The sequence below is a fragment of the Cucumis melo genome, chromosome 3, assembly GCF_025177605.1.
Source record: "Cucumis melo cultivar AY chromosome 3, USDA_Cmelo_AY_1.0, whole genome shotgun sequence".
NCBI lineage: Eukaryota > Viridiplantae > Streptophyta > Magnoliopsida > Cucurbitales > Cucurbitaceae > Cucumis > Cucumis melo.
The window spans coordinates 18,910,672-18,920,992 of NC_066859.1; the positions used below are offsets into that span (position 1 = coordinate 18,910,672).

Here is a 10,321-nt window from a genome sequence, read left to right on the forward strand (position 1 = left end):
ATAAAATTGTTGAGTGACTTATAGGTAAATATTGTTGTAATTTATTAAGTATACATAAATGTAAATAAAATGTGTAAAGTAAGGAATATTGAAGTCTTTTCTTTTAATTTTTTTACCTATAAAATCATTAAAAAAAAATTATGATTTCACAAATATGATTTTGGTGGATGTTTTACCCTTTCATTATTGTTTTTTGTAGCCTTGTTTAGTGGCAACTTTATCACTCACTTATGGTCATTTTCACATTCAATAAGATAGAAGTTACACACTTCATTAACTTTTTTTTTTATTCAAAAAATAAGTTTAAATAAGTTTTGATTCCATAACCGATATTGGTTAATGCTATATGTTATTAAGGTCACAATGTAACATAATACTGTATGTTATTACACAACTTAACAACATTTCAATTTTTCATCTTCCATAACTGATATTAAAGTTTGCAATGTAGCTTAAGATGTTAAGAATTAAAATTTAAATGGTGCAAACCAATCAAATTCAAAGATGATGACACAATTGTTTTTTTATCAAATAAAATCATTTTTCACCCATTACTTGTGCGAATATAAAATGAATATAAATATGAAAATATTGAAATGATTATTCTAAAATTAATAAAGTTAGTTAAAACTATAATTATTTCAAATGTTGTTTGTTTACTAGTCATTTTAAAAAACACTATATTTCTAAAATTACCTCCAAAAAATTACTTCCAAACACCTCTCATTATCCAATTATATAAATAGGCAAGGTCATGGAGAGAGAAAATAAGAAGGAAAGAACAAGAAGCAAGGTCTTTAAAAACTCGATCATGAAGAGAGAAAATAAGAAGGAAAGCATTTGTGTGGAGGAGGTCTTGAGTTCAACCAAGGCAGGGAGAGAATAAGAATAAAAATGTCTTTAATTGAACCAAAACGTTGGGGTGAGTACACTGCATCTACATTATTTCTATAAATATTTTTTAAACTAAAGCATATTTATTTAAATTTCTCTTCCAATACCCTCCGATACCTCTCTCCTTTCTTAATTTGTGCTTCTTTCATTCTATGTAGTGTATTAGGCGTTTTAATTTCTTCCCGAGTTAAGTAACACTAATTACACAAAATTAATTTTTTAGAAAAAAAATATTCAAAATAATGACACTATATTCCTCTATTTCTTTTTTTTTTTCAAAAAAATTATTTGTTTTCTCACATAAAAGAATATTTTACATAAACAATTTGTACTTTCTGCACTTTTTGAATAGAAATTCATCTCAAATCGGTAATGCGACAAACTTCAAACCCTAGGCTATCTTATATTGTTTCAGATCAGAGAAGAACTCATGAATTAGACAAAAGCAACGACTCAGAAGGAAAAAAAACCCTTGAAAAATCGAAAAAAAAAAACACAATAAAATTAGAGTCCTTCTCCCAAACAAGAACTAGACCAAAAAGGTTAAGACTTTTAAGATTTTTAAGACTTTAAGAGAAGAGAGTCAGAAATCTCGTGTGGAATAGGTGCAGGCACATCGCAACCAAAGCCAATTAGTCGCTTTGCCCTAGCACTGAGACATCATCATTCCCTCATCGGAAAAAAACCCTAACCCTAAACCCCAATTTTCGAAAACATCTATCGATCAAATTGAGAAAACGCTGCGATTTGAGTCCATTTTATATTCGCTTTGCCCTAAAATTACTTTCCCAATGGGCTTTGTGAAGATGGGCCGTGTGTTGGCCCATTACATGTTGTTTCGGCTAATAGGCCCAAGCTTTTGAAATCGGGGGTTGATTTATAATTATAGAAATTTTTGGGGTTCCTTACAAATGTTGTTACCTATATATTACGATATCTAGGGTTTTTCATTCGCCTTGTGAGGTTGCAGTAGCCGCAGGGGAAGTACGGGTTCTTTCTCCTTCGCTCTTTCTTTCTTCCTAACCCTAATTATTATCTCTGATTTTTAATGGCTTTGTACATTTTTACATTGGACTTTGTTCCGTGGTTCTACTTTGGAGTTGATTTCTTTTTGTTTCTAGTCTTTTTCGCGTTTGGTTTATGTGAAGGTTTAGTGAATACAGTTGCACCTGAATATATTCTATGGTTTTTGTTTCACAATCTATTGCTATGTTATCTTCTGTGGTTATTTTGTTATTTGAATCATCTTGCACTCTGATTTGTTGAGATGCAGCCTTGCAACATTTTCGTTTTTTAAAACTGATTTTTACTATAAGTATTTGCCTGTTTTAAGGTATTAGCCGAGTTAGATTTGTTTCTAGGAGATGGTTACTTCAGATATTAGTTAAAAAAGTTTCTACTTCTGATTGTTTAATTGTGATTGTGGTCTAGTTTTTTTCTGTCTTCGGTATTGATGAATTATTTTCCTTGATATTGATTAAATGTTTGTTGGTTATGTGAAGGAAGAAGAAAATGTCTCACAGGAAATTTGAGCACCCAAGGCACGGGTCCCTTGGATTTCTTCCAAGGAAACGAGCAGCTCGTCACCGGGGAAAAGGTTCTTTATTTATTTTTGTTTGAGGTTTTGACTAGTTTAACATATTATGTTTGAACGTAAATGTATCTTGATTAAAACAACCAAAGAGACGTGATGTTTCGTTGATGAGTGAAATTTTTAATTATACGGTTGATACATTATGAGAGATAGCTGTGCCTATTCTTTCCCTCATCCTTTTAGTTTTATATTCAATACCATTGATTTTATAACTTTCCCACTTGAGATATGCTCAACAATCAACATTTATGTATTTTAGTATTCTACTGTGGGAACTGAGCTTTTCTTAATTTGCTTTCCAATCTGCAGTGAAGGCTTTTCCTAAGGATGACGCAACCAAGCCTTGCAGGTTGACTGCCTTTTTGGGTTACAAGGCTGGAATGACCCACATTGTCAGGGAGGTTGAGAAGCCAGGATCTAGTACATATTTTGAATTCACTAATCTATTTGGATGACCTTGTGTGCATTTCATTAACTTTTATGAAGCTTGCAATAAATTCTTACATTTGGTTTCGATTTTGTGTTTTTTTGTAGAACTCCACAAGAAGGAGACATGTGAGCCTGTGACAATCATTGAGACCCCACCGATGGTGATTGTTGGTGTCGTTGGATATGTGAAGACCCCACGTGGCCTGCGCACTTTGGGCACTGTATGGGCTCAGCATTTGAGTGAGGAAGTTAGGAGGAGATTCTATAAGAACTGGTGCAAGTCAAAGAAGAAAGCTTTTGCTAAGTACTCTAAACAATATGAAACTGATGAGGGAAAGAAGACCATCCAGGAGAAGCTTGAGAAGCTGAAGAAATATGCATCGGTGATCCGTGTCTTGGCTCATACTCAGGTAATGAAGTGGAAGTGAATTCAACTTGAGTACCCTATATTTATGTAGGTATATCAGATTAATTTCAGAATGAGCACATCCGTTTTCAGTTTTCATTATAAGAACTTTCGATTCTTGGTTTATTTGAATTTGTTGGTTAGTCTATTTGTGCAAGCAACAGTTCTATATATTTATCTTGCTCGTCTAAATCCAATTGTCCTTGAATATGAAGTCTGGTGGTAGATTCTCTTGCTGGTTACTCTATTAAAGCTGTTGAAGATTTCATTGGTTTTTCTGTTCTCATCTTATTTAAGGTTATTGGCCTACTGTTCTGTATTATGTTTAATGTTTTAGAACTTAGTATTCTTTAGTAATTCTTGGTTTTGTTATCTGGTGAGATTTCATATTGTTTACCAACTCCAGCGAGTTGTTTTCATCAAGATGAATTGTTTTGTACTTCGTGTGCACACTAGTAATGTTACTTATGTTTAATGGTTTAAAACTTTAATGCATTGCTTTATCTTTTGCAGATCACAAAGATGAAGGGATTGAAGCAAAAGAAAGCACACCTGATGGAGATCCAGGTGAATGGTGGTTCAATTGCTCAGAAGGTGGACTATGCCTACGGTTTCTTTGAGAAGCAAGTTCCAGTAGAAGCTGTTTTCCAGAAAGATGAGATGATTGACCTTATTGGTGTGACCAAGGGTAAAGGTTATGAAGGTGTTGTCACTCGTTGGGGTGTTACACGTCTCCCCCGTAAGACTCACAGGGGTCTTAGGAAGGTGGCTTGTATTGGTGCATGGCATCCTGCTAGGGTGTCCTTCACTGTTGCGAGAGCTGGTCAGAATGGTTACCACCACCGAACTGAAATGAACAAAAAGATTTACAAAATTGGAAAGACGGGGCAGGAATCGCATACTGCTATCACTGAATTTGACAGGTTAGCCCTGCTACATGAGTTGAATAGCTATATCAAAGTAGATCTCGTATTTGGTGTCTTATTTTGCTTCCTTTGTTTGAAACAGGACCGAGAAGGACATTACTCCCATGGGTGGTTTCCCTCACTACGGTATAGTGAAGAGCGACTACTTGATGATTAAGGGAGGTTGTGTTGGACCCAAGAAGAGGGTCATCACCCTTCGTCAGTCACTTCTCAAACAAACTTCTCGTGTGGCTCTTGAGGAGATCAAACTTAAGTTCATCGATACATCCTCTAAGTTTGGCCATGGACGCTTCCAGACAACTCAGGAGAAACAGAAGTTCTTTGGTCGCCTCAAGGCCTAGGTTTAACTGCCTTCCTTTATCCATGGTTGTTTTGTTGGCTCCCATCACCCCTGAATTTTTGTTATCTATTTCTGTTATTTTGAGTATTTTGAGTAGTGGAAGTTTTTGTTAAACTTAAATTTTGAACTTGATAGTTTACTATTAATGAGACTTAATTTCACCTTCTACAATTTCGTCTTCCTCTTATTTAAATCATAACAACTTTATGATGTCTTCGTGAGTCATTTTTAGTATTTTTGAACTCTCCTTAACGATACTTTCAATTGGATTTTGTTCAGGAACTTTTAGGTCATAAAAGTAACTTGAATGTTGATGTGAATTTTCAAGATTACAACTGAAGCTCTGCTTACTAACGTTCCTAACGATACCTTCTGATTATTAGAAACCTAAAATGAAGAGTTCATAAGCTTTTAAACTTTTCACTTTTGTCCATATAAGTGCCGGATAAACTAACATGATGATGAGAAATAACGGGTCGAGTTCAACAACTGGTATGTACATGTATGTAGTCTCATGTTCTCACCCCTAAGTACTAAAAAACTACATATTTAATATTGTAACAACATAATTGCTTAGAATTTTCTAGTTTAAACTTTACAAAGGTATTTATATGGAAAAAAGGTTATTACATTATCTCTTTAGGGTTTTTCTAAGTGGATCTTTTAAATTTTAGTATTGATTCATAAACTATATGAAAATAGAGGCATGGGATGAAATGGCAAATTTAGAGGAGTTATAGCAATTCACATCACATGCAATTGTTACTTTTTATCAATATGCCTGATTTGCCTTTGATATGCTCGGATGTCCAATTTTTTGATTACTTTATAATTTGTTCGGATATAATGTAAGTGAAGTCATCTTATAAATGAGATCATACATCAATTATCCAACCTAATGGGCTTGAGAAAAATGTGTCATAATTTATTCCTATTGAATTTTGAATTATTTATTTTCTATTAGATCTGATTTGATTTTACCAAATACTCGTTAACATGCATATCTGTATTCTTTTCAACCGAAAATTAGTTTGAATTTATGGATGTTTGAAAATTTTGAATTTATAAATGTTGAAGCTTTGATTTTATGAATATCGAACATGTATAAAAATTTTAAATTACAAATCAGGAAGAAGAAAAAACAACCTAATCCAACTCATACTTTACGGGTTGGGTTGGGAAATTAATTCGGATTATTCGCCAACCCAACCAACCATTATTAATCTAAAAAAAAATTAAATGAATTTTGAATTTTCAAACTTGGTTTGTTTTTTAAAAACATTAGTTCCCACGAAAAAATGAATTGGAGGTGAGATATAGGTGTTTACAAGTTTAATTTTTAAGATAAAACTAAAACTCAAATATTTAACAAATGCAATCTTAGCATTTCTTTATTTATTTTTTTTCATATTGAATCCATTTACCGTGGTGAAGACTTTAGAGCAAAGCAAAGTTTATAATTAAATGTAATTTTTAACTAAAGAAGAAAAATGAAGGTCCAAACACAGAAAAGAGAAAAGTAGAGAATTTAAATGAAAAAGAAACAGAGGTAGAATCAAAAGCAAGAGTTGAAGAGGTTTTGAAAATCAAATAATTGTTAAATTGATTTAATATTAACTTGTTTTTAAAAAAATTATATTACCTTTACCTTGGACCCTTTAGATCTTTTTCAAAATTACATTTTTCAATTATTATTACTGCAACCCTGAAGCCGAGCCTTACTTAGAGTTTTGTCATCTTTGCTAACTGAAATTTTTTCAAAATTACATTTTTCAATATTGACTCATAATTTTAAAGTAAAACAAATTAAACATAAACACATTTGAAAACCGATGATATTTTAATCCGATTATATTGAAAGAAAATAAAAATAAAAATCCAATAATTAATTCATTTGCACAAGAAGCTTCTTGGGTAAGGAACTACTTAGAGATAAAATGGGTTTATTGGGAGAATATTAATATGGTTATTGGAAGGGTCCGAACCAACTATTGATACTTTAAGCTAAAGATCGTTAGCTCTTTATAAATAACTATTTTGACACATTCTTAATAATAGAAAACACCAAATCCTTTATTAAAAAAAAAATAAATAAAATTTCAAACAACCATTCATAAAACAAAATTTAAGGAAATTCATGAAAGACGATTGGTTTTTACAAATTTTAAAGAAAATAAAGATAAATAAATAAAATAAAAATTTTCAATAAAATATTTGAAATAAAAGAATAATGAAAAGGCCAAAAGTAGAATGAGTGCCCATATGGCATGTCACAGACATTTTGGTCGCTTGCCAACTTTCCATTACTGGTACCTTTGCCTATAATATTAAGGGAAACTTTCATAAATGTAACAAAACACCAGATTATTTACGGTCCGTGTAACAAATACCATAAAATTAGTCATTTTTTTAAAATATTTCAGGTTTGTCTTTCCGTCTTTCTTCTTTTCCTCTTTTTTTTTTTCTGCCGTGATTTCTTTTTATCGTCTTTCTTCTTTTTTTACGTCGTTTAATCCTTCCATTGTCTTTCTTCTTGTTGAAGATTTTGTCTAAAAGATATTATGAGATTATTCTTTTAAAAGATAAAATAATTAAAGGATAAAAAGGATTTTATCTAAAAGATATTATGAGATTATTCTTTTAAAAGATAATATAATTAAAGGATAAAAGATCCTCCTTTATTTTAGGAATCTTGCTAATTATCTTTGAAGAAATAAGATTTATACATATAAATCTTATATGTATAAATAGGACTTTCGAATACAGGGTTCGATGCGAAAAAATATTAAAAAGATCATTCACGGTTGAAGGTTAACGAAGAATTGATTGTAGAAGCTGTAGGAACGAAAAGGTAGTATGATCTTATGTCTATAAGATCAGCATGTTGATATTGTTGATGAGTAATGAAAAGGACGAGACAGTGGTTTGCGTGATCACAGTAATCTTTAGAAGTATATAAAGATATCGTCAAAGACATTCACTCATGCATTGAGGGGGAGCCTGAAGTCTGAAGTCGAGACACATGTTATATAGTCATATAGTTAAACAGAGTACAAATGTTGTATCGATGTATATTGACTAAAGTGAATCTTAATAAAATTACTCATCAGGGCTGTGCGCAGCTCTCCAGACGTAGGCAACATTGGCCGAACTTGGTTATCAAAGTTTTTTGTGTTATTCTCTTCTCCTGTCCCTCTAGTTATTACAATTGTTATTAGCTTTAGTATTAACTGAAGGTTTAATTGATTATCTCATTGTTTTTTTCAATTGGTATCAGAGCGGGTTATTAGATCATGGAGATAATAAGAGAGGGACCATCAGCTTCTCATCCTCTTGTACTGGATGGAGAAAAATTACTCATACTGGAAGCCTCGTATGATATTCTTCATTAAAACTTTAGATGGAAGAGCTTGGAGAGCTCTTGTGGTTGGATATGAGCCTCCGATGACTACTGTGGATGGGTATCAGTTCTGAAACTTGAGTTTGACTGGACAGATGCTGAAGAACAAGCATCAGTTGGGAATGCTAGAGCTCTAAATGCAATATTCAATGGTGTGGATCTAAATGTGTTCAAACTTATAAACTCCTGCAATACAGCTAAAGAAGCGTAGAGAATATTGGAAGTGCTTATGAAAGGACTTCTAAAGTCAAGATATCCAGACTGCAGTTGATAACATCGAAATTTGAATATTTGAAAATGTCTGAAGATGAAACAGTTTCAGAGTACAATGAGAGTTCTGGAGATTGCTAATGAATCACTGTTGCTTGGTGAAAAAATTCGTGATTCTAAGATTGTGCGCAAGGTTTTACGATCTCTACCAAGAAAATTTGACATGAAGGTCACTACAATAGAGGAAGCACATGATATAACAAAATTAAAACTAGATGAATTATTTTGGATCTCTACTTACTTTTGAGATCTCACAGAGAAAACAAGAAAGGCAAGGGCGTCACTGTCAAGTCAATATATGAAGACGAGACAACGGTAAATCAGTCTGATAAGGAAGAAAACATGAACGAATCAATAGACCTCCTGATCAAACAGTTTTCTAATGTGGTCAAGAAATTCAAAAACTTGAATACCATAGGATCAAATGCTCAAAATCTGATTAACTATCAAAGAAAAGATTGCGAGGACAATACGAGAAGGTTTAATGAAAATTTAAACAAGAGGAATAGTGATTATGAAGAAAAAAAAGGGTGAAGGAAGAGTTTTCAGATGTAGAGAATGTGAATGCCCCACGTTTTTAAGAAGACAAAAGAAAAACTTTCAGAAAAATTTTCGTGATACATTGTTAGATGAGGACACTGATGATAATGAAGAAGATAATGGCATGAATGCATTCACTGTACACATTACAAAAACTGATTATGATGATGAAAGTGAAAGTTTTGAAGAAAATTATGATAATGAGTTGACATTTGAGGAACTCAAAGTAATGTGGAAAGAAGATACTGAAGCTAGAGCAATACAAAAAGAAAGAATTCAAGACCTTATAGAAGAAAATGAACGATTAATGTCTGTCATATCATCTCTAAAGCTTAAATTGAAAGAAGTTCAGAAAGACTACGATTTGACGATAAAATCTGTGAAGATGTTAAATTCAGGAACTGAAAATTTAGACTTAATACTAAATTTAGAACAAAATAGTTCAAGTAAATATGGTATTGATTTTGATGCTTCAGAAAGAAGTATTAAACCTACAACTGAAACAAAGTTTATTCCTGCTTTAGTAAAAGATGAAACTGAAATAGTTCCTACAACGACAGTTGTTAATCCTTCAGCTAAAACTACAAGATGGACTTGTTATTACTATGGTAAAAAAGGTCATATCAGACCTTTTTGTTTTAAACTACAAAGAGACAAATGGTGGCAGTGGGAGGCAGAGTATGGCAGTTTAAAGCATAAATCAACTTTCAAAAATTGGAACAAAGGAAAAAGAAGTTGTATGGTTTGGAGAGTTAAACCGTCCGAACACTGCACTATTGCCTTTACAACAGTTCAGTCTTCAACTGATGCTTGGTATCTTGATAGTGGTTGTTCTAAACACATGGCTGGAAATAGATCCTTCTTTTCCGAACTAAAAGAATGTATATCTGGACATGTTATGCTTGGAGATGGTACAAAAGGAAGAATCCTTGCAAAAGAAAATATTGAGAAATATAATCTACCATTTATGTACGATATGTTGAAGGACTCAAGGCAAACCTAATTAGTGTCAGTCAACTATGTGATCAAGGTTATACTGTTAATTTTAGCAAGGAAAAATGCATTGTGACTGATATTAATAAAAATATTCTTATGAGTGGCACCAGACAGATTGATAACTGCTATCATTGGGTGTCTAATAATAACCATTCATGTCATTTATCTAAAGAAAATCAAACGCATTGCTGATGAAGTGAATATATCAGATGAACATCACTCATGTTTGAGTATCATGGATTTCTTGGAATCACTGTGGCGGCAAGCTCTCAGTCTTTGCATCTATCTATTGATGTTTTGGCAAGTCTTATCTCAAGGAACATTTTCAGTTTGGCCAGTGAATGAGATTTTTGTTGTATCTCTTAGTGTTAAATATGTCATACTCCATAAGATTGACTTTACAAACTGGTTTCCTTCGTCTTATGCTTCTAGTGCAGCTGATCAATCTCAAGAGTAGACATTCTTTTATGGAGGAGAAAAGTTTTGTGCAAAAAGTTGTTTTAGATGGGCCACCTAAAGGAGATGT

General features: G+C 32.5%; 1 protein-coding gene across 1 annotated transcript; it reads left to right on the top strand.

Annotated features, from left to right (window-relative positions):
• The first annotated feature begins 1,805 nt into the window (after positions 1-1,805).
• On the top strand, positions 1,806-4,760 carry LOC103501323 (60S ribosomal protein L3). The gene is made up of 6 exons (XM_008464868.3): positions 1,806-1,878; positions 2,397-2,491; positions 2,798-2,908; positions 3,023-3,327; positions 3,837-4,246; positions 4,332-4,760. The coding sequence occupies exons 2-6, from the start codon at positions 2,407-2,409 to the stop codon at positions 4,588-4,590; spliced, it is 1,170 nt and encodes a 389-aa protein (XP_008463090.1). The 5' UTR covers positions 1,806-1,878; positions 2,397-2,406; the 3' UTR covers positions 4,591-4,760.
• The last annotated feature ends 5,561 nt before the right edge of the window (positions 4,761-10,321 follow it).

Coding starts and splice junctions, on each gene's coding strand:
- LOC103501323 (XM_008464868.3), top strand. CDS start 2,407: ATGTCTCACAGGAAATTTGAGCACCCAAGGCACGGGTCCCTTGGATTT. Junction 2,909..3,022: donor GGTTGAGAAGCCAGGATCTA/GTACATATTTTG, acceptor GTTTTTTTGTAG/AACTCCACAAGAAGGAGACA. Junction 4,247..4,331: donor GCTATCACTGAATTTGACAG/GTTAGCCCTGCT, acceptor TGTTTGAAACAG/GACCGAGAAGGACATTACTC.